Source organism: Aulonocara sp. 'chitande type north' Nkhata Bay, linkage group LG5 (assembly GCF_057382095.1).
Source record: "Aulonocara sp. 'chitande type north' Nkhata Bay isolate Kocher_YH1m ecotype deep benthic linkage group LG5, A_spYH_male_GT1.1, whole genome shotgun sequence".
Lineage (NCBI taxonomy): Eukaryota > Metazoa > Chordata > Actinopteri > Cichliformes > Cichlidae > Aulonocara > Aulonocara sp. 'chitande type north' Nkhata Bay.
The window spans coordinates 2862998-2887555 of NC_141348.1; the positions used below are offsets into that span (position 1 = coordinate 2862998).

A 24558-nucleotide genomic window follows, 5' to 3' on the forward strand; every position below is an offset into this window, starting at 1 on the left:
GAAATGCATATTCAAAACATTGCTGCATAATTCAATTATTATTCTTTTATTTTTATTTCTACAGTCGTCACTTCTTTTGCTCAATCAGCTGGAAACCACTTCTAATTCACTATTTTAAACCTGCTTTAAGCTTCTAATCCCTGGTTGGTCCTCCCAGTCTCTTTTTCCTTGTCACAACAGTCCCTCTATTGTCCTGCAGCTTCCTGAGTTATTCCTCAGCTTCAGCCTTTAAGTGTGTTAAATCTACACCATTCAGCATTTATGTCATGTATTCACATTCATGAGTGTAAGCATGTCTTCATTGCGTGTATGTTGTGTGTTCATATTAATATTGAGTGTAAGCTGGTCTTCGTTGCCTCGATGTGTTTTTATAATCAGATTTAATTCCTGCATCTTTGCGCTGAACTGTGGATTCAAACTGTCTCACTTCTGATTCTCTCCAAAAACAATTTCACATGTGACAATTTCTACATGTGTGTTTTATATTTTTCTATTCATTTATGTATTATTAGTTTATTTATTTCTTTATCTCTCTCTCTTTCTTTTTTTATTTACCTTTCTGTTGTGATGCTCTGGATGTTTCTAAACCCACAAATTCAGCCTCAACGTTCAACCCAACTTTCCTATGCTGTCACTTTAACACGTCCAGCCTTCACCTCTCACCGGTCCTCGTCCCCTCTTCTCTCAACTTCCTGTGTGGCCTCCCAAATCAAACACAGGCCCACATCAGCTGTTTCTTCTTCTCTCTTCATTCTCTCTTCCTCTTTTCAGTCTTTTCTTGGCGCTTAACTCCCAGCATGGCAAATATGAACTCAGACAGTCCCATCCAGTGGTTTCACACAGTCATGTCACTGGTACACTTTCCAGCTTGTAATTCAGAGCGCATGTTTCCATCAACATACATGCTGCTGGACCCTTCAGTGTTTTAGGTCAGGTGCACTGTCTTTTTGCCTGCTGTTAATTCTTCAAGTCCACGGTGTTGTTCTGTCTTCTGTCTTCATCAGGAGATTAACTGTCCTTTAAGCTTCTTCTCAGGATAAGGACAGGATGAGAGGTGAAGCTGTGACATTTTAAACCAAAGCCTGTTTTCGTCCCAATTCTGTTAATCTATCATTTTTCTGCTGTATTCTTCCAGGAGGTTGAGCAAGTCCATGGGCACCTGTATTAACACACTAAGACATTTATTTAATATCATTTTCATTACTATTACTTTGCACTTTCATTCTCTAATTCCTCTGTTTTCATTTTGAAACGTCTCTCACAAGCTCACAAGCTATATTCAGACTTCCTGCTTCACTTCCTGCCAGACACACACTGCGATTGGTTTATAAAGGCCTCTCTTATTAAAATACATAAAACAATCTAATCAGAAAATAAGCACTAAGAATATATATTTATCTTGTAACATTGTTTAAGTTAATGAACAATTGTGTTGAAAACTGAGATTACAATATCAATCAAGATAATTATAATGATGGTTTTTGCTGTAATTAATTGTTGTAATTAATGTTGATGTTTACATGATCGAAATAACTTGAACACAAACACAAACAAACAAAGAGGAAGACCGCACCGGAAGGAAACAACTACAAGTCCCAGCATCCTCTGTGTTTAGGGAGCAGCAGTGAAAGTGAAAGCAGGAGGAGGAAGGTGGAGCTGAGGCAGGTGAGTGTTAACATGAATATGTTTCTTCTTATGACATAAAATAATTCCACGCTGTTCGTGTCTGTGGGTGAAATGTGAGGCCGGTCGGCTCCTCTGAGCGCTGGTTTCCTGTAAGTAGAGAGGAAGTGAGTTTAGCTGAGCCTCCGTTTAGTGTGAGAGAGCAGGAGGAGAGTGAGAGCTGTGCTGAGGCAGGGTGAGTGTTAACACCGCTCTGACATTACTGTGTCTCTGTGGCGGGAACAACAGGCTCCGTCAGTGGAGGCAAAAATAATCAGACTTTGGTTTTTCAAAGGAAACAACTTTATGTCGGAAGTTCCCGCACGCTCATTGGATAACGATGTGTCAATCTCGAGCTATTAGCCAATGAGCGTGCGGATTCACAGAAAGACCCGCCTTTATCACGGGACTTTAAAAACTACAATGGCGACAGAAACTCCGTGAGTGGAGTTCAGGGTGACGTTATGAAACTGTGACGTTTGAGCCACTTCCCGTTGATCGTGAAACTGATGGTTTCTGGTGTTTGGGTCTGTTTTTCTGTATTTATGCAGATAAAGTGTAAACTCAGATGAATTATACCATCAAATGTTAAAGGAAAAATATCAGGATGAGTGTCTGTGAGCTGAGAAGGACGTGAAGCGAGCAGTTTATCCCAGAGCTGAAGCTGCTCTGTGTGCAGAGATGAGCTCAGATTCCTGCTGTGATTGATCAACAGTCACAGAAATGTAGACTTGTAGTTATTACTGCAGTATGGTCACAGCAGATACTGATAAACATGTATTATGAGGATGGATGATCAAGTTTCTCTCTCCTTTAAATCTCAGTTTTTTCTTCTTCACAGTTTATCTGTTAATTTATTAATGAATAACACTGAAAGAGTTTCTGTTATATTTCCCCTTGAACATCAGCTTATTAGGGCGGCATTAGGAAATAGCCCCCCTCCAAAGAATGAATAAATGAATGATGATAATAATAAAATGATTCAAAAGCAGAGCTCAGAGTGGTAGAATGGTCAAACATGGATCCACGGGTGGTTCAACTGCATTTGGTGACGTGACTAAAGCAAATCTTTCAAATAATCCCACCATCAACGGGATGTTGTCTCCTTTACTACGGTTACTTTACTTGGTCACCGTGTGAATTTCTTTGAAATGAACCAAATTCTTTTATTTGTTGGTTGTTGCATATTTAACCTCTACAGTCAGGAAAGGAGGAGATGAGGCCTCAACAATGTTGGGTTGTAGCTGTGGTTCAGGTTAGAGTGAGTGTCCATGGAATAAATGTAAGTCAGTGAACTGGAAACATGACTGTGTTCAAACTTTGTTTCCTTTTTATAATGAGTCTAATCAAAGGTGGACAGAAGTATCTCCACTGTGACTTTTCTGTGTCACCATCAGAGCTTCTGCACAGTGTTTCTGGGGCAGATAACATTGCAGCATTATGGAGACATTATGGAGACAAAAAGAAAAGCGTCTGGACTTCTTTAAGTTAAACTTAAAGAAGTCCAGACGCTTTTCTTGGACTGTTGGTTTCAGTGTTGAGTCTCATTCACACACTCCCTCAGACTCTTCACACACACTGATTTGCTGACATAAACACACTCCTGTGTGCTTCACACACACACTGAGGACCATCTACAGACTGTGAGCTCCGTCTTCTTTGTCTTTGGAGCCGAACTCTGACAAAGTTAGGAACAAAACTTTCTCCAGCGTGTGAACTTTCCTCCTAGACTCAGTCTGAGCAGTCAGACCACATATTTCTAAAGCAGCACATGAAGGTGTGGCTCACACACACACAGGTGAAGGAAACAGCTGCAGTATTAAAAACTGCTTCACTGTCTACAAATATATGAACTGAATGTTTCTTTCAGACTGTAAAAACCTTATTTATCCTCCATTACAGTCCTGCATTCAGAGCATTACTTCTGTTATATTAGTACATGTATTTTATTCTGATGAACACATGAAACTCTGAGCTGGATTGAATCCATTGAATCAGAGTCCAGGACTCAGACTAAACACACTGAATGTGTCCTGAGCTCGGCCGCTGTTCCACAGTAACTGCTGTCAGAGTCACTGTTACTGAGTTAGCTTAGCTAGCAGAGCAGCTAGCAGTTAGAGTATGAACTCTGTAAGCAGTCAGCTCGGTCCTGGACATGGTTACTGACATAAAGCTGCTCTCTGCAGCCATGTTTGACCTGCTGCTTTGTAGGACTACAGTAATGGAGGATTTGGAGGCTGAACTGGGCTCTGTGACACTTTTTGTAGTGAACTGATGAAAGCTGCGTCTCAGATGGATGTTAGTCCAACACATCAGACACGACCTCTGCAGCTCTCAGTTGATGTGCACATGAATGATTTGTGTTTCCTCTGCAGGTGAAGGTAGAAAGTGTGTGTGAGCTGATGTGAACTGAGCAGCATGGATCAGTGTGAGGACAGAGAGGAGGGAGTCCCTCCCTCTAAAAGCACTCTGTGTGGGGAACATGAGAGCCAGACCAAAGCTCAGAGGTGAGATGACCATCTCTAACTGTCCATGACTCTTCTCCATGTCACAGCTCAGCACTCACATCACTGCTCCATCATTATTCACACTCATACCTCTGTGTGTGTTGTTTTAAAGCCCAGAGCTGTGGGGCGTACCAGGCTCAGCTGGACATAACCCTGAAACTAATCCAGAGCCTGGACCTGAACCCAGCTGTGTTTCCTTAAAGAGCAACAGGTCGAAGGGTGTTGGTGTAGACTTTAACGAAAGACTGTTATGTGACAAAGAGTAAGTACATTATTTTTATGAGTTTCACATTGTTCATCATGTCTTTAATTTAATGTTTCCAGTTTTTCTTCCTGTCTCATGAAGCTGTGACATTTATTGTTTTTCTTTTAGGATCAATAAGAGGCCAGAATCTCCTGGACCTGAACCCAGCTGTGTTTCCTTAAAGAGCAACGTGTCGATGGATGTTGGTGTTTACTTTAAAGGATGTTCTTCTGCTGCTGAGAGGTAATGTGTGTCTAGATGTTGTTCCTGACTCTGTATTTTTGAATAAATCCTCATGTTTAATATCAGCTCAGCTCTTTTTCACACACATTTCTATGTTGGTGTGTGAAGCGGTGTGTGTTGGAGTGTTTCCACAAACACAGCAGTCAGAGTGGAAAGAGTGGATGTTGTAGGAGGTGTTTGTGTAGTGAAGAGGCTGAGTGTCTGTAGGACTCCAGCTGCTCCAGCAGGTGTCTCCTTTGTGCTTTGCTTCAAACACAGTGTAGGGAGGAGCTTCCACTCAGGTGTTTCAGGTGTTGCTGGATGGAGGAGGACAAATAGTTTTTCCCTTCAGTGACACTTCAGCAGCTCAATGTTCTGGGAGATGTTTGTCTTTATGAAGGTTTATGGATTCTTGTTCTTACTTTGGTGAAACTGAGCAATACATTTTCCATCTAACATTTAAAGTAAATTTCCAGGTGAATAAAAGATCTGCAGCTGCAGCCTCTGTGATGTTTCACAGTCTGAAAGTAACAAATTCAACCAGAGTTCAAACAAAGGCTTAATATACGTGTGTGTTTGATATAATGCCAACAAGTACAAACAGGTGTTCTTACAGGTCTTAATCACAGAGGTCTGATAAGTCTGGTGACTTTCACACTCAGCAATTTTGCTGCCTTTTATTTTATATTGGCCTTTTTAAAGCCCTTCAAAGTCTCCCACATTCATACAGAGCTTTTAACACCAAACTCCTTTACAGTCCTTCTCCTCTCACACACGATCACACGACTGATTTGTCTGCAGCAGCTGTGTTACTGCTAGTATTTTATTATGTGTGTAATCTCCTCATATTGTTCCTGTGGTTTAGTTTGACTTCCTTCTGCAAACTCAGCTGCTCTGTTGCTGATACACGTCTCCATGAATATGATTGATCAGATGCTGCCAACACCATGTGTTTCATGTGAGCGCTCAGCTGAAACCCTGGGTTGACTTATCGAGTTAATAACAAGCTTCACGTGACTGTGAATGCTAAAGTGAATCCAGATAAAGGAACGAGACCCTGCTAATGTTGGACTCACTTCTTAGTGTAGATCCCAGGAGGAAGTTCAACATAGCCATTCTTTGTGCTAGCTCGACCAAACCTGAGACCACAGTGCAGGATAATGATCATCATCTGTCTCTGTCAAGGACATTTAAAATCCACAAATAACAAAAATAATTATATTTGATCATTAAAAATATGTTTTCACTTAAAGCATGAGCACACTGGTGGATTACAGAAACATGAAAACTCGTTAACAGTAAAGTTAATTTAGGCGTAAGATTTTATCATTGATTTTAAAGTCTCTGCTGCAGCGAGGTGAGCTGTTAGGAACAAGAACTCTCTGATTTAAATGATTTTGATGTTTCCTGGTTTCTAAAATGCATCTCTGTAGCAGAGCAGTGTCTCCAAGGACACACAGGCTCAGCTGTAACTGTCAGTTTATCTGGTTTAAGACACATTTGGACTCAATTGGCTGTTTTTAACTATGTATTTTAATCAGAGGTGTAAATCTAGACCTCACACATCTGGATCCTAAACTATGATAGAAACAGCTGCTAGCAGTGGGTAGTTTGACTTTGATACGCTGCTCTAGAAAGCAAACAAAGGTTTGTGCAGCTCCTCTTCAGAAAAGTGTTCAGAGAGCAGCTGCTGTATTAGACAAAGGCTCGTCGTGTGAGCCCAGATGTGTGTAACAGCTGGATGAAGGAGAACCATCACAGTCGCGTCTCCATCCCGCCTTTATTAATGAACTTCCTGTTGCTTGCAGATGACAGGAACACAAAGTGTTTGTGCCACGTGATGCTGCAGGATTTGTTAACGTGTCCATGATGGTAACATCTCCTGGTCTAACTGCAAACACATGAGCGCTCCTAACGGCAGCTATCACAGCCACACAGGCAGACTGTGTCTCACTGTTGCATTCAGGGACATTTGTTTTCCTGTAAAAAGCTGAACTCTAATCTAAGAGGACTGTTACTGACAGGAAACAGCTGCATTATCTGCAGTCTGTGTGATCACAGCTGCTTCAATCACTTTATCAGAGAATTGATCATTGAATAAAACATGTTTGTGTCTGCAGAGGTCAGAGGTCACAGTCTGCAGGATCCAGCTGTCCGTCGGTGAGGAGTGACTGGTCCAAAGATTACCCTCCAGACTTCAGTGCTGAACCAACGAGGTCAGAGAACTGTGATGACTCCTTTACATGTTTGTGTTTTCCTGGATAAATATGACCAAAGATTCATTAAAAAGATAAAAATCTTAGACTTTGTCCTGTAGCGCTGTGTGGCAGGCAGGATTGGACCCAAACACAACAGGATGAAGTCAAAGAGGCAGCTTTATTTCAGCTGTGAACATGCAAACAGCAGAAATAAGGAAACATAACTGTAGGTTAGGTTAGGTAAGGAAAACACGTCTCTGCCTAGTCTTGAAAATCTAATCTTATCATCCATTGTTCTTCTAGGGCCTCTTCTTCTTGTGGCCTCAGCTAACTGCTAATATTTAAATGGCTAACATTAACATGTGTGCCAGCCAGGTTAACATTTATGATGAACTATGATTAATTAACTGATGTTGAAACTGGAGCTTTACTGACCTCTGAAATTCCTCCTAAAGTGTTATTCAGTGTTGTGACAGTCAGCTGCTTCAGCTGCTGCTGGGATGGGCTGTGGCAAAGAGAACAGAGAAAATCCAAATCAGAGTTTTTCTCTGAATTAAAAGCAAGGAAACAACAATATATTCTACATGGTGAAACTGATGGTTTCTGGTGTTTGGGTCTGTTTTTCTGTATTTATGCAGATAAAGTGTAAACTCAGATGAATTATACCATCAAATGTTAAAGGAAAATATCAGGATGAGTGTCTGTGAGCTGAGAAGGACGTGAAGCGAGCAGTTTATCCCAGAGCTGAAGCTGCTCTGTGTGCAGAGATGAGCTCAGATTCCTGCTGTGATTGATCAACAGTCACAGAAATGTAGACTTGTAGTTATTACTGCAGTATGGTCACAGCAGATACTGATAAACATGTATTATGAGGATGGATGATCAAGTTTCTCACTCTCTCCTTTAAATCTCAGTTTTTTCTTCTTCACAGTTTATCTGTTAATTTATTAATGAATAACACTGAAAGAGTTTCTGTTATATTTCCCCTTGAACATCAGCTTATTAGGGCGGCATTAGGAAATAGCCCCCCTCCAAAGAATGAATAAATGAATGATGATAATAATAAAATGATTCAAAAGCAGAGCTCAGAGTGGTAGAATGGTCAAACATGGATCCACGGGTGGTTCAACTGCATTTGGTGACGTGACTAAAGCAAATCTTTCAAATAATCCCACCATCAACGGGATGTTGTCTCCTTTACTACGGTTACTTTACTTGGTCACCGTGTGAATTTCTTTGAAATGAACCAAATTCTTTTATTTGTTGGTTGTTGCATATTTAACCTCTACAGTCAGGAAAGGAGGAGATGAGGCCTCAACAATGTTGGGTTGTAGCTGTGGTTCAGGTTAGAGTGAGTGTCCATGGAATAAATGTAAGTCAGTGAACTGGAAACATGACTGTGTTCAAACTTTGTTTTCCTTTTTATAATGAGTCTAATCAAAGGTGGACAGAAGTATCTCCACTGTGACTTTTCTGTGTCACCATCAGAGCTTCTGCACAGTGTGGAGAAAGATCCAGAAGCAGAGCTGGACTGCAGACAGCCAGTCAGAGCAGCTGTGTACAAAGTAAGACTGAACATCTGTCTGCTGATGGACTCATTTCTGAAAACTGGACTTCTTGTGTTGTTCAGACATTGAAGAGTTTTCTTTCTCTTTAGTCTCATTGTTTTTCTTTCTTTCAGCAGATGTTGGTCTGCAGGAGGTTTTAGATGAACATAAGATCAGTCTGAGGAGGAGATGTGAATGTGTGACTGAAGGAAGTGATGAAACAGGAAGTAGAACCCTCCTCAACACCATCTACACTGAGCTCTACATCACAGAGGGACAGAGTGAAGAGGTTCATACCCAACATGAGGTGAGGCAGCTGGAGACAGCTTCCAAGATGGACGCCCTCCATGACGCTCCAATCAGGTGCCAGGACATCTTTAAAGCCTTACCTGACCAACAGAGACCCATCAGAGTGGTTCTGACCAACGGCGTGGCTGGTGTTGGAAAAACCTTCTCAGTGCAGAAGTTCACTCTGGACTGGGCAGAGGGCTTGGAGAACCAACATGTCAGTGTGGTGGTTCTGCTTCCATTCAGGGAGCTGAACCTGATCAGAGATGAGCAGTACAGTCTTCTGGAGCTGCTCCATGTTTTCCATCCAACATTACAGAAGGTCACAGCAGAGAAGCTGGCTGTCTCTCAGCTTTTGTTCATCTTTGACGGCCTGGATGAAAGCAGACTTTCATTGGATTTCACCAACAGGAAGCTGCTGTCTGATGTCACACAAAAGTCATCAGTCAGCCAGCTGCTGACAAACCTCATCCAGGGGAATCTGCTTCCCTCGGCTCTCGTCTGGATAACTTCCCGACCTGCAGCAGCCAATCAGATCCCTCCTACATGTGTTGACAGGCTAACAGAAGTACGAGGCTTCACTGACGCCCAGAAGGAGGAGTACTTCAGGAGGAGATTCAGTGATGAAGAGCTGTCCAGCAGAATCATCTCCCACATGAAGACATCCAGGAGCCTCCACATCATGTGTAGTATCCCAGTCTTCTGCTGGATCACTGCTACAGTTCTGGAGCACATGTTGACTACAGAGCAGAGAGGAGAGCTGCCCAAGACCCTGACTGACATGTACTCACACTTCCTGCTGGTTCAGACAAAGAGGAAGAAGAACAAGTACCATGAGGGACATGAGACGAGTCCACAGGAGCTGACGGAGGCTGACAGGGAAGTTCTTCTGAAGCTGGGGAGGCTGGCATTTGAACATCTGGAGAAAGGAAACATCATGTTCTACCAAGAAGACCTGGAGCAGTGTGGTCTGGATGTGACAGAGGCCTCGGTGTACTCAGGAGTTTGTACAGAGATCTTCAAAAGAGAGTGTGTGATCTTCCAGAAACCAGTCTACTGCTTTGTTCATCTGAGCATTCAGGAGTTTCTGGCTGCTGTCTACATGTTCCACTGTCACACCAGCAGGAAGACAGAGGTGCTGAAGATGTTTCTAAAATCAGAATCTTTCACCAAGATGATTTTCAATCTTTTTGATAACAAAGATCTCCAATCACTTGATGTATTTCTGAGGAGAGTCATGGAGAAATCCCTCCAGAGTAAAAATGGCCACCTGGACCTGTTTGTTCGCTTCCTTCATGGCCTCTGTCTGGAGTCCAACCAGAGACTCTTAGTAGGTCTGCTGGGTCAGACAGAGATCAGTCCAGGAACCATCCAGAGAGTCATCAACAACCTGAAGAAGATGAACAGTGATGAAATCTCTCCTGACAGAAGCATCAACATCTTCCACTGTCTGATGGAGATGAACCACCTCTCATTATTTCAGGAGATCCAAGAGTTCCTGAAGTCAGAGAACAGATCAAAGAAGGAACTCTCTGAGATCCAGTGCTCAGCTCTGGCCTACATGCTGCAGATGTCAGAGGAGGTTCTGGATGAGTTGGACCTGCAGAAGTACAACACATCAGAGCGGGGACGACAGAGACTGATTCCAGCTGTGAGGAACTGCAGAAAGGCTCGGTGAGTCCAGATGTGATCATTAACATCATTGATCAGTGTAGGTTAGTAGTTTAATTTTGAAAATAAAATCAGATTGTAAGCACAAAGTGTTTGTGTCCGTACGCTGCAACCTTCCACACCATTCCTTTATTGTACAGACTCAGCAGCAGCTCCATGGATCCCAAATCCAAGAGTGGAGAACAGATTTGAAGTGTGTCACATCCATGCAGTCACAGCTGTTTCCACCATGTTTCCACTGATATTAATCCTGTTCAATGACACGTTTCATATCAGTGAATATGTTCTTTAGGACGTCCACTGACATGTTTAAGTGTCCTGCTGGAAATCACTCAAATCATCCATGAAATCCATGAAAAATCCTTTTAGTGTTTCTAACTTCAGCCTCTGTCCTCTCTCTCTCTCCATCCTCCTCACTGCTTCTTTCACTGATAATCACACAAACATCGTATTCAGCTACAAAATAACACAATAATATCATCTGATGATCATTATTATAAGAGCAGGATCCATATTTGATATCAGAGTAACACACTGCTTGGTTATGTGCAGTCATCATCAGTGACTGTGGGTCAAACAGAAGCTCTCTGATTGGTTGCTGACCTTGGTCACCTGTCCACTCTCACCTGTTTGTGTTTGCTCTCTCTTTGCTGTCTCCATCCTCTCTCTCCTTTCTCTCCCTCTCTGTCTTTGTACGTCACTCAGGTCCAATGGAAACAGTGACATTTACAAACCAATCAAAGACAAACTGATCCATGTCAGGTTATAACAATATTCAAAGTGAATACAGGCTGCTGCTGGACACAGACAGGTAACATCATTTTGACTTGCTGTCACCTGGATCTGGACTCATAAACACTGAAGCCCTGAACAGGAATACAAATCATTTTCTGCCAACTAGCGACACACCAGCAGATAATGGCTCAGAAAGCTAAAATGAGCCAATCATTTCTGTGTTTAGTTCCCCTGAAATCAGATCTGATATCAGCAGCTCTGAGTTCATTCATCATTATTGTCCAGTGATGAGATTTCTGCTCCGTTTGGTAACAGTCAGCAGGTTTTTCCTGCGTGTGGACGTGAACAGTCGTACCTGACAGCAGGTAGCAAACAGAGATCATCTTTCCAGCTGGAACTCTTCACTGAGCTGAACTCATTCAAAATGTTCTGGAGTCAAAACAGGAAACAGTCCAAATGTGTGTCTTCAGTCTGACTCTGGATCAGATCTCAGTGACAGACTGTGGACATTATGGAAGCCTAAATGTGACACCATCTTCCTCCTTCATCTGCAGATTAAAGCCAAACAAAGATTCTCATTAAAAGTCTGCAGGTCTGAGAGAGACTCAATCGTTGTGTCATGTCAAACACAGTAAGAGGAGCTGAAGCACAGATGTGAAGAGCAGATTCATCAGATTATGACCTCACTCTGTTTTGTCTTCATATACATTCAGTCTGTGTTTATAATGCAGATTTTCTGCTTTTATAATAACACATTTTATATTTTCTATCATCACAGACTGACTCACTGTGGACTCTCAGAGTCTCACTGTGAAGTTGTGGCCTCAGCTCTGAAGTCCAACCCCTCCCATCTGACACAGCTGGACATGAGTTGGAACAAGCTGCATGATTCAGGTGTGAAGCTTCTGTGTGCTGGACTGGAGAGTCCAAACTGTGGACTGGAGACTCTGAGGTGAGTTCACTGACTGCGGCTGTTGTTGTTTTTCTATATTTCAGGTCTTTGATGTTTGAAACTTTCTTTAGTTCCTAAATGTTCAGGATGTGTCTGAAGACAAATGTGAAGAAGTTTGAGTGCTTTCAGAAATGTTGTCTTTCCAAACGACTGAACAACAGTTTTTCCTTTTGGCTCCAAACAGAAGTGACAGACTTGAGCAGGGTTCATTTAAAGGCTGACAGAAGTGGAGTGGTGACGGGGAGATGTTTGACAGGACAGTGTTTCAGCCTCCACAGGTTCATGTTGTGCTCCATCAGTCAGTGAAGATGAAGTCAGTGCTGATGAGGCTGTAGAGTGTGTGAGGGATGTGAATGAGGATGATGAAGATTTGATGATAGCAGATAAAAACAGGCTGCAGAGACTTTGAGCCATACAGGGCACACAGTGTGTGTACAGAACAGCTGAAATCATTATGGAGGCCTCACTGGAATATGGAAGCATCACAGTACAGCTTCAGTGAAGCATTAAAGTCTCTGATATGAGATGAGAAATGAAGCAGCCAGAGCTTTTTCATGAGTGGAAATCCACTGTGACTGTGAGCTGCTGCTACAGCCTCCAGATTAGCCAGCAGCTCATCCTGCTCAACATTTCCTCACCAACTTTAATGGAAGTGTGATGTTTTCAGCTGGAGTGATGGTCAGGGTGGCCTCCCTCTCCTCTTCTTCTCCTCTTCCTCTTTCATTTGTAAAGCCACTTCTGCTGCTTTCATTCATTTGGAAGTCCTGTAGCTGAGTTTGGGAGAGACTAACAGCCTCGGCAGCAGAGGGGAGAAAGGCTGTAACACCACCACTTTACTCTGTTCTACCTGTCACATCATTTTATCAGGAAACAAATATGCTCATGTTTTTACTATGTTTGTCTTGAAGATGTAAGAAGATCACATGGTGCTTTTTATTATTGTGTTGGTTTGTTTGCTGTCTCTTGGATGGAGCCCAGCTGTGCGTGGCCCCTGGGCCTGTGGTCAGAGTGTGTGCTGGATAATCCGGCCCAGGATGAGGCCAAACTGACATGGGATGAAATGTCTGTCACATAATTGAGCTTTGTGAGAAATGTACGACTTTAATGTTAAACATTCAGAGTTTTTTCTCTTGTTGTGTTTGTTTGAAGCTGCTTCCTGTTGGCTTCAGCTGTTTGGAGTTTCCATTTTCTAAACTTCTACATTCTGAACCTTCTTCAGCTCTGAACAGATGATGAAACACTGAATGATTTCAAGCTCACACTTTGTCTAATAAACTTACATCTTTCATTCTTTATACAGATTGTGGGACTGTGGTTTGTCAGAGATCAGCTGTGATTATCTGGCAGCAGCACTGAAGTCCAACCCCTCCCATCTGAGACAGCTGGAGCTGAGCCTGAACAACAAGCTGCAGGATTCAGGAGTGAAGCATCTGTGTGGTTTCCTGGAGAGTCCAGGATGTGGACTTGAAACTCTGGGGTCAGTCAGCATGTTTTAGTTGTGCTGAGATGAATATGATGTGAAAGTTGTGCTGACACTAAACTGCAGACATCAGGCTGATATTATACTGATCCACACTGAGGATCTTCATGGTAAAGTCTGTTTTCTTCTTCTCTGGTTTAGTCCATTGACTGCAGCAGAACAATGTTCACATTTCAAACAGTGAGACTCAACGTATGGCCCGCGGCCCACACGCGGCCTGCCCACCTTCCCTGATTCAGAGAGAGGGGACCCTGATTAACTGTGTAGTGTTCTTCCTCACAGTTCTAAGTATCAGACACAACAATGAATAATCCACAGCTGACTGTCTTTAGCAGGTCAAAGGTCACGGCACACAGCAGACAGTGGGAAATATTATAACTCTGATCATTTATCAGCACATATCCATATGTATAAAAACAAAGCTGACACTGTGAGACTTGATCAGAGGTGTGATCATCACAGCAGAGGCCTTTGTGTCAAAGTCACTGAGGATCAAACAGAAACACATGAAGCAGATTTTCCTGTTCTGGCTTTTTATAGCAGATAACCTTCAAAATATTCTGCAGTCCATCAAAAACTGAAGCAAACCATGAATCAACATGTGAACATGAGCTGATGCTGCTGAAGTGAAGCAAAGTTACAGAGGTTTGATTACAGACACAGCTGAGAGTTTGTAATCTGTCATCATTTTAAAAGGTTTACATTTCTTCAGTATATCCACATTTGCAGCTGCTACCTCAACCTCCACTTGTCCAACACAACTGCTGTCCACTGCCTCCATGACATTGTGATTTTGCTGTTGGTCTTCTGTCAGATCTTCATCAATCACTTCTGCACGGGGCACACCTTCAGACTCTGCAGCTGCATAACGAAAGCCTGTAAGATAAAATTAGACATAAGGTAAATGTACACCAATATTCCAATGACAGGTGTGTGATTCATCTGGAAGTTATGTGCGGATTAGTGTACAGTGATAGCAATTTAGTATGTTTTTAGAGGGGGGGGGGTTGTTTACCTCCGATGGGTGCTCTTTTTCACTTCCGTTGCGTACGCCTTGAGTGCCGGTCCGAGTCTGATACAGGTATGTCGTCATGCCCCATGTGCAGTGTTGGTTCCCAGTCTGGATTTGTTACATCCATTTCATATGCTGGTTTGCCTGCAATAATGCCAAATCATAAGCTACTCAGTCGACATGATGTGGTTCTGCAGCATCACACATTAGCATGTTTTATCTCATTATCTATGACCTCAGCACGTTGAAAATAACACTAAAAGCCTTTCAAGAGTGATATGAATTAATTTAGAACTCACCGGAAAGAAAATGCCGTGAGCAAACCAACAAAAAGCTGGGGATTGCAGAGAACTCGATATCCGCTCGTCTCACCGCTGCAATCCAAGCCTGACGTCTTTGTTTAGTAATATCGGATACATGGGATCCCTCACGTTGCCTCCAGGACGGAAAACGATGAAAAGAGAGCCCGTTATCCAGCTTCTTGCCTTCACGATCGTGTGATCTAACGTTGCAACCGACAACACAACACGTACGATCCATAGCTGAAATGGTATCCTTTGGCTGGCCTACTGTCATGGCGGAAGGGGGCATGGCCCATCTCCCGTGACATCACGCTCCAAAGCCCTATAGGTGGGAAAATGTACCATGTCGACCAATCAAAAATGATATGGAAACATGACATTTGGTTGTTTAGCAAAAGGGGGAAGTTTTAGGAGTGACCGGCAAGAGAGAGCGAGTGAGCGAAAGAGAGAGAGAGTTTTGATACGTGAGAGATTTGTGACGTTTACCGTGTTTGGTCTCAAGTTAGTTTGTTGTCTTGTGTATTTAGTGTGTAGCTGTTGTTTTGTTTTGTGTGTCAGTTCTACTAGTGATCGTCACAGTTGCTGCCTTAAAGCCAACAAAGGCAGATTGCAGTGTAAACGCTGAGTGACACACCTGCTGTCAGACCTGCAGGTTTATCCCTGTGCTGTTCTCATATGTGTTAGAGTGACACAAACTATTGTTTGACACCTGATTGTTCTGTAAATAGTTTGAAATGATTATATGAAAAACGTCTGAGCCTTGGCTGCATTTTTTGGTAAATAGTACCATATAACTTTGTTGTTTGCAAAACGTGTGCGTATTTTTAAAAGTGTACAATCTCTATTTGCATTTCAAGTTATGAAGATGATTCGTTAAACATGTGTGTGGTTTTTACAGTCAAAATATCACTTTCTACTTGTATTTTAAATTTTGTCTGAATTTAGATAAATTGTGCTGATACAGTTGGTCAAAATGAGAAAATAACAGATTGGCAAGATGAACTGTTTTTAAAGGTAAAATATAGAGGCCACATCAAAAGTAGTCAAGAAGGGTTAAAGGCTAAAAGCAAAGTTGTCACCAAGTACTGTTTATATTTGTGTGTATTGCTGCAGCTTTTTTGAGTATTAATTTGGTGCCTTTGTGTGAAATAATGGTATTGTGAGTGATCCATATAGTCACAAAGAATAGCCACTTGTTTCTGTGCTACCAAAGTTCCCCGGCTTTCATTCAAAATGTGTTTATCGTCAGCACCTGCACATTAAACTACTTAAACATTATAAATGTCTTCAAGCTCACACTGAGGCCTGTGGGGTACTATCAGCCACTGAGACAGTACACACATTTATATGTGTTTGTATATGAATATTTCATACTTTAAGACTGCCTGTTTATTTAAGGGAGATGAACAAAATACATTGGAATTGTACAAAATAATATCATGGATGATAAATTAAATAGATTTTAAGTAGATGCTTGTGCATTCTTAAAGTCTTATATGTTGAACTGAACTATGTGATCTGTTCAAAGCCTTAATCTTAATTTGAAGTGAAATGTGCATTTTGAGTTTATACACTATGTATATAAGGCGACCGTTTCCTTTTGCAGTATTTTTGTGTGGTGTACTTTTCTATGTCTTAACAAAAGGGGAACAAAGGTGTTTAAGTTCACCTAGGATGATGTGTTTTAATTTTCACATGGTCTTGCTTGAATTTGACCCTGACAAAGGCGTATGAACTCTGTCAGCTGTTTGGAGTTTCCATTTTCTAAACTTCTACATTCTGAACCTTCTTCAGCTCTGAACAGATGATGAAACACTGAATGATTTCAAGCTCACACTTTGTCTAATAAACTTACATCTTTCATTCTTTATACAGATTGATCAACTGTGGTTTGTCAGAGATCAGCTGTGATTATCTGGCAGCAGCACTGAAGTCCAACCCCTCCCATCTGAGACAGCTGGAGCTGAGCCTGAACAACAAGCTGCAGGATTCAGGAGTGAAGCATCTGTGTGGTTTCCTGGAGAGTCCAGGATGTGGACTTGAAACTCTGGGGTCAGTCAGCATGTTTTAGTTGTGCTGAGATGAATATGATGTGAAAGTTGTGCTGACACTAAACTGCAGACATCAGGCTGATATTATACTGATCCACACTGAGGATCTTCATGGTAAAGTCTGTTTTCTTCTTCTCTGCTTTAGTCCATTGACTGCAGCAGAACAATGTTCACATTTCAAACAGTGAGACTCAACGTATGGCCCGCGGCCCACACGCGGCCTGCCCACCTTTCCTGATTCAGAGAGAGGGGACCCTGATTAACTGTGTAGTGTTCTTCCTCACAGTTCTAAGTATCAGACACAACAATGAATAATCCACAGCTGACTGTGTTTAGCAGGTCAAAGGTCACGGCACACAGCAGACAGTGGGAAATATTATAACTCTGATCATTTATCAGCACATATCCATATGTATAAAAACAAAGCTGACACTGTGAGACTTGATCAGAGGTGTGATCATCACAGCAGAGGCCTTTGTGTCAAAGTCACTGAGGATCAAACAGAAACACATGAAGCAGATTTTCCTGTTCTGGCTTTTTATAGCAGATAACCTTCAAAATATTCTGCAGTCCATCAAAAACTGAAGCAAACCATGAATCAACATGTGAACATGAGCTGATGCTGCTGAAGTGAAGCAAAGTTACAGAGGTTTGATTACAGACACAGCTGAGAGTTTGTAATCTGTCATCATTTTAAAAGGTTTACATTTCTTCAGTATATCCACATTTGCAGCTGGTACCTCAACCTCCACTTGTCCAACACAACTGCTGTCCACTGCCTCCATGACATTGTGATTTTGCTGTTGGTCTTCTGTCAGATCTTCATCAATCACTTCTGCACGGGGCACACCTTCAGACTCTGCAGCTGCATAACGAAAGCCTGTAAGATAAAATTAGACATAAGGTAAATGTACACCAATATTCCAATGACAGGTGTGTGATTCATCTGGAAGTTATGTGCGGATTAGTGTACAGTGATAGCAATTTAGTATGTTTTTAGAGGGGGGGGGGTTGTTTACCTCCGATGGGTGCTCTTTTTCACTTCCGTTGCGTACGCCTTGAGTGCCGGTCCGAGTCTGATACAGGTATGTCGTCATGCCCCATGTGCAGTGTTGGTTCCCAGTCTGGATTTGTTACATCCATTTCATATGCTGGTTTGCCTGCAATAATGCCAAATCATAAGCTACTCAGTCGACATGATGTGGTTCTGCAGCATCACACATTAGCATGTTTTATCTCATTATCTATGACCTCAGCACGTTGAAAATAACACTAAAAGCCTTTCAAGAGTGATATGAATTAATTTAGAACTCACCGGAAAGAAAATGCCGTGAGCAAACCAACAAAAAGCTGGGGATTGCAGAGAACTCGATATCCGCTCGTCTCACCGCTGCAATCCAAGCCTGACGTCTTTGTTTAGTAATATCGGATACATGGGATCCCTCACGTTGCCTCCAGGACGGAAAACGATGAAAAGAGAGCCCGTTATCCAGCTTCTTGCCTTCACGATCGTGTGATCTAACGTTGCAACCGACAACACAACACGTACGATCCATAGCTGAAATGGTATCCTTTGGCTGGCCTACTGTCATGGCGGAAGGGGGCGTGGCCCATCTCCCGTGACATCACGCTCCAAAGCCCTATAGGTGGGAAAATGTACCATGTCGACCAATCAAAAATGATATGGAAACATGACATTTGGTTGTTTAGCAAAAGGGGGAAGTTTTAGGAGTGACCGGCAAGAGAGAGCGAGTGAGCGAAAGAGAGAGAGAGTTTTGATATGTGAGAGATTTGTGACGTTTACCGTGTTTGGTCTCAAGTTAGTTTGTTGTCTTGTGTATTTAGTGTGTAGCTGTTGTTTTGTTTTGTGTGTCAGTTCTACTAGTGATCGTCACAGTTGCTGCCTTAAAGCCAACAAAGGCAGATTGCAGTGTAAACGCTGAGTGACACACCTGCTGTCAGACCTGCAGGTTTATCCCTGTGCTGTTCTCATATGTGTTAGAGTGACACAAACTATTGTTTGACACCTGATTGTTCTGTAAATAGTTTGAAATGATTATATGAAAAACGTCTGAGCCTTGGCTGCATTTTTTGGTAAATAGTACCATATAACTTTGTTGTTTGCAAAACGTGTGCGTATTTTTAAAAATGTACAATCTCTATTTGCATTTCAAGTTATGAAGATGATTCGTTAAACATGTGTGTGGTTTTTACAGTCAAAATATCACTTTCTACTTGTATTTTAAATTTTGTCTGAATTTAGATAAATTGTGCTGATACAGTTGGTCAAAATGAGAAAATAACAGATTGGCAAGATAAACTGTTTTTAAAGGTAAAATATAGAGGCCACATCAAAAGTAGTCAAGAAGGGTTAAAGGCTAAAAGCAAAGTTGTCACTGTTGGGTCTGTGTTTCCACAAGCCCCGCTAATTCTAGAGACTTATTCATCATGAAGAAAACAAGACAGTCGATCGATCAATTATTTGCGAAAGGGAGGCCTCGTCTGTGTCCACCACGAAAATGACCACAGATCTGACCTCCTGCTGCTACCTTTTATTGGGAGACAGTTCACACAAAACACGTCAGAACAAAGCCACGCCCCCTTTGTTCTAAGACAAAGCATTTTATGTATATGTGTGAACTTCTGTAAGAGTGTGTGTGTGTGTGTGTGTGTGTGTGTGTGTGTGTGTGTGTGTGTGTGTGTGTGTGTGTGTGTGTCAGACCTCCTGCTGACCAAAGGGTCGTAAACCCAGGAAGTTTACATCAAAAGAAACAGATCTTCCAGATAGGATGTATCTACAATAAAACCTCCCCCAGCACAGAGTGGTTGGAGATGTGGCCAGGATCAAAGGAATGGCTTTGATCCTACTGCTTGAACTAAGACTGTACAAATTTAAGAAACACAATGGCAACATTCAACAATTAGACTTAACAGTCACCAAGTACTGTTTATATTTGTGTGTATTGCTGCAGCTTTTTTGAGTATTAATTTGGTGCCTTTGTGTGAAATAATGGTATTGTGAGTGATCCATATAGTCACAAAGAATAGCCACTTGTTTCTGTGCTACCAAAGTTCCCCGGCTTTCATTCAAAATGTGTTTATCGTCAGCACCTGCACATTAAACTACTTAAACATTATAAATGTCTTCAAGCTCACACTGAGGCCTGTGGGGTACTATCAGCCACTGAGACAGTACACACATTTATATGTGTTTGTATATGAATATTTCATACTTTAAGACTGCCTGTTTATTTAAGGGAGATGAACAAAATACATTGGAATTGTACAAAATAATATCATGGATGATAAATTAAATAGATTTTAAGTAGATGCTTGTGCATTCTTAAAGTCTTATATGTTGAACTGAACTATGTGATCTGTTCAAAGCCTTAATCTTAATTTGAAGTGAAATGTGCATTTTGAGTTTATACACTATGTATATAAGGCGACCGTTTCCTTTTGCAGTATTTTTGTGTGGTGTACTTTTCTATGTCTTAACAAAAGGGGAACAAAGGTGTTTAAGTTCACCTAGGATGATGTGTTTTAATTTTCACATGGTCTTGCTTGAATTTGACCCTGACAAAGGCGTATGAACTCTGTCAGCTGTTTGGAGTTTCCATTTTCTAAACTTCTACATTCTGAACCTTCTTCAGCTCTGAACAGATGATGAAACACTGAATGATTTCAAGCTCACACTTTGTCTAATAAACTTACATCTTTCATTCTTTATACAGATTGTGGGGCTGTGGTTTGTCAGAGATCAGCTGTGATTATCTGGCAGCAGCACTGAAGTCCAACCCCTCCCATCTGAGACAGCTGGACCTGAGCTACAACAACAAGCTGCAGGATTCAGGAGTGAAGCATCTGTGTGGTTTCCTGGAGAGTCCAGGATGTGGACTTGAAACTCTGGGGTCAGTCAGCATGTTTTAGTTGTGCTGAGATGAATATGATGTGAAAGTTGTGCTGACACTAAACTGCAGACATCAGGCTGATATTATACTGATCCACACTGAGGATCTTCATGGTAAAGTCTGTTTTCTTCTTCTCTGGTTTAGTCCATTGACTGCAGCAGAACAATGTTCACATTTCAAACCTTCAAAGAAGAAGAAAAATCCTCCACTGGATAATTCACTGTGAAACTCTCCAACTCTTCATTCCACCTTAAAGTCTGTCTGACACTGAAATCCAAAGCAAAATGTGCGTTTGCTTTACAGACAGCAGTCCAACACAAACATACACACATCATCCAAAACACAGTCCAACATCCAAATCTCCTCCACTGCCAGCATGAATGATGGGAAAGAGAAGGAGGAACACTCTGACATTCAGGGTTAGAATGAGTTTCATGAAGCAGACTGTGAAGATCAAAGCTGCATTAGAAAGCTTACATGAATGAATGAGTGGACAGAAGTGGACAGAGATCATCTGAAGCACTTCAAAGGCTTTAAATCAGCACATTTCTCTTTATTCTTTATCAACTCTGTTAGTTTCTCTCAGTTTTCTGTGGAATGAAGCTAACAGCAGGCTAATAAGATGCTGACCAATAGGTTTCTATTAAAGGTTGTAATTTGTATATGAAAAAGTGCTTTGGCTCAGCAGGGATCAGCTTACAGGTAGAATACAGCTGCTGGATGGGATTAGCATGTCATAGCTATCTACCAAACTGCTAACTGGGGGATTTCAGGCCATCTATGGATCATTTTTGCTAACTGTTTATTCAGCTTAGGCTCACAGGGCTGCAGCCTGTGCCCTAGCTGTCATAGGGCAAGAGGCGTGGTCCACCTGCACAGGTGAGCAGTCCATCACAGGGCCAACAGAGAGAGACAGAGAAGCACTCTCTCACATCCACACCTACAGCCAATTTAGAAGCACCAATGAACCTAAGCAGCATTTCATTGGACTGTGGGAGAACATCCAACCTCCACAGAAAGGCCAACAAGCTTCAACCTACAACCTTCTTGCTTTAAGGCACTAGTGCGAACCACTTTTCCCCATTTCAGCCCAAATCCTGCATCTTCCTGTTTCTGACTCCAGGCCAGCTCCACTAACACTTTCTCATCAGACACTGCCACCTAGTGGAGGAAGTCTTAGTTCCATTTGAAGCTTCAGATTACAGTTAGTTCCTTTACAAAGAGGTGGAGGTGGTGGGGCCACAGCACCATCATCACTGAGTGCCATAGGACACTTAACCTTTGTTTCCATATGCTGGGAACTTCCTGTTGTTCCAAGGAGGACTGGAAAATGTGTGAAAATCTCCCAGTCAGTTCCTCACAGCACACTTCAATCATTTCCCTCCCACAGCATCAGGACCAGGGCTTTTTCTCTCTTTGGTCCCACTAAGAGATTTCCACACAAACACCTCATCAGTGGGACTCTCAGAGCTACCAGCCCTTTGCTACAATCACAAAGCTCTTCATTGAAATCAATGATATCAAAGCTGGAATCAAATGAGTCCAAGTCTTCTGCTGATTCAGCATCACATTCATCTTTGCTCCTTGTTCTGCATCCCCACCATGGACTTCATTCCTTTCCAAGCCAGCCTTGAGTGTCCTTTATTCAGCTCATCCTCTGCTTTACTTTTACACCTGATTTTAGCTGCTTTATCTCTCTTTCAACAAGTTTCTGTGCCTCAATCTTTTTCTTCTCTCCCTCATAACAAGACAGCTTCTTCTGCCTGAGAACATGTTGGAGTGATTTACTAATCCAGGGCTGCTTATTGGGGAAAATACTTCCTGTTTCCAAAGTAATCCCCATTTTTCCCAGAAAGAAATGTAAGTAGAAATCGATGATCTAAGTGAGAACATGAGCCTTTAAAAAGTCCCAGTGGGAGCAGTCAAAGCAGTCCCTCAGTCCCAGTATAGAGTCTTTGGTCCAGACTGGAACAACTGTGTGCCCAGTTTGAGCTCTCTTCAGTGCTGTGACCTGACAGACCCAGAGGGGCCATCACATCACATTTAGAAGCTCCCCTAATGGAGCCACAACACATGTCCAACACTTAGTCTGTCTTGTTGGACCAACTGGAAGAAATGATTCAAGGACTTAGTCACAGAACAGAGATTCAAATCTCCAAAATCCAACTGGCTGCATCAGGACATATAGTCTGAAACTCTGCACAGTTTCCTGTTTGAAGCTGCTTCCTGTTGGCTTCAGCTGTTTGGAGTTTCCATTTTCTAAACTTCTACATTCTGAACCTTCTTCAGCTCTGAACAGATGATGAAACACTGAATGATTTCAAGCTCACACTTTGTCTAATAAACTTACATCTTTCATTCTTTATACAGATTGATGAGCTGTGATTTGTCAGAGATCAGCTGTGATTATCTGGCAGCAGCACTGAAGTCCAACCCCTCCCATCTGAGACAGCTGGAGCTGAGCCTGAACAACAAGCTGCAGGATTCAGGAGTGAAGCATCTGTGTGGTTTCCTGGAGAGTCCAGGATGTGGACTTGAAACTCTGGGGTCAGTCAGCATGTTTTAGTTGTGCTGAGATGAATATGATGTGAAAGTTGTGCTGACACTAAACTGCAGACATCAGGCTGATATTATACTGATCCACACTGAGGATCTTCATGGTAAAGTCTGTTTTCTTCTTCTCTGGTTTAGTCCATTGACTGCAGCAGAACAATGTTCACATTTCAAACAGTGAGACTCAACGTATGGCCCGCGGCCCACACGCGGCCTGCCCACCTTTCCTGATTCAGAGAGAGGGGACCCTGATTAACTGTGTAGTGTTCTTCCTCACAGTTCTAAGTATCAGACACAACAATGAATAATCCACAGCTGACTGTGTTTAGCAGGTCAAAGGTCACGGCACACAGCAGACAGTGGGAAATATTATAACTCTGATCATTTATCAGCACATATCCATATGTATAAAAACAAAGCTGACACTGTGAGACTTGATCAGAGGTGTGATCATCACAGCAGAGGCCTTTGTGTCAAAGTCACTGAGGATCAAACAGAAACACATGAAGCAGATTTTCCTGTTCTGGCTTTTTATAGCAGATAACCTTCAAAATATTCTGCAGTCCATCAAAAACTGAAGCAAACCATGAATCAACATGTGAACATGAGCTGATGCTGCTGAAGTGAAGCAAAGTTACAGAGGTTTGATTACAGACACAGCTGAGAGTTTGTAATCTGTCATCATTTTAAAAGGTTTACATTTCTTCAGTATATCCACATTTGCAGCTGGTACCTCAACCTCCACTTGTCCAACACAACTGCTGTCCACTGCCTCCATGACATTGTGATTTTGCTGTTGGTCTTCTGTCAGATCTTCATCAATCACTTCTGCACGGGGCACACCTTCAGACTCTGCAGCTGCATAACGAAAGCCTGTAAGATAAAATTAGACATAAGGTAAATGTACACCAATATTCCAATGACAGGTGTGTGATTCATCTGGAAGTTATGTGCGGATTAGTGTACAGTGATAGCAATTTAGTATGTTTTTAGAGGGGGGGGGGTTGTTTACCTCCGATGGGTGCTCTTTTTCACTTCCGTTGCGTACGCCTTGAGTGCCGGTCCGAGTCTGATACAGGTATGTCGTCATGCCCCATGTGCAGTGTTGGTTCCCAGTCTGGATTTGTTACATCCATTTCATATGCTGGTTTGCCTGCAATAATGCCAAATCATAAGCTACTCAGTCGACATGATGTGGTTCTGCAGCATCACACATTAGCATG

At 42.1% G+C, this 24558-nt stretch overlaps 3 protein-coding genes across 5 annotated transcripts in view; all 3 read left to right on the forward strand.

Moving 5' to 3' along the window:
* The window catches only part of LOC147329671 (protein NLRC3-like), a 121510-nt gene extending 108065 nt beyond the window's left edge, over nt 1-13445 (forward strand). The window contains exon 9 of the mRNA XM_086290992.1: nt 13327-13445. The gene's annotated coding sequence lies outside the window, so the exon portion shown is untranslated. The remainder of the gene's footprint in view (nt 1-13326) is intronic.
* On the forward strand, nt 210-20801 carry LOC147329679 (protein NLRC3-like). Of its 3 annotated transcripts, XM_086290981.1 has the most exons (10): nt 210-1665; nt 4038-4169; nt 4282-4431; nt 4543-4656; nt 8322-8398; nt 8515-10342; nt 11853-12026; nt 13327-13503; nt 16696-16872; nt 20606-20801. In XM_086290981.1, the coding sequence occupies exons 2-10, from the start codon at nt 4081-4083 to the stop codon at nt 20799-20801; spliced, it is 2982 nt and encodes a 993-aa protein (XP_086147107.1). In that variant the 5' UTR covers nt 210-1665; nt 4038-4080. The 3 variants fall into 3 exon arrangements, with proteins under 3 accessions (XP_086147107.1, XP_086147109.1, XP_086147108.1); XM_086290983.1 differs by lacking the exons at nt 11853-12026; nt 13327-13503; nt 16696-16872; nt 20606-20801 and adding exons at nt 6756-6851; nt 11045-11225 and having other exon boundaries at nt 940-1665; XM_086290982.1 differs by lacking the exons at nt 13327-13503; nt 16696-16872; nt 20606-20801 and adding an exon at nt 6756-6851 and having other exon boundaries at nt 988-1665; nt 11853-12030.
* A 3204-nt stretch (nt 20802-24005) lies between these two features.
* LOC147329680 (ribonuclease inhibitor-like) overlaps nt 24006-24558 on the forward strand; it is a gene marked incomplete at its 5' end in the record, with an annotated part of 61298 nt that continues 60745 nt past the window's right edge. Inside the window, one exon of the mRNA XM_086290862.1 lies at nt 24006-24232. Within this exon, the coding sequence (XP_086146988.1) occupies nt 24006-24232 (227 nt within the window). The remainder of the gene's footprint in view (nt 24233-24558) is intronic.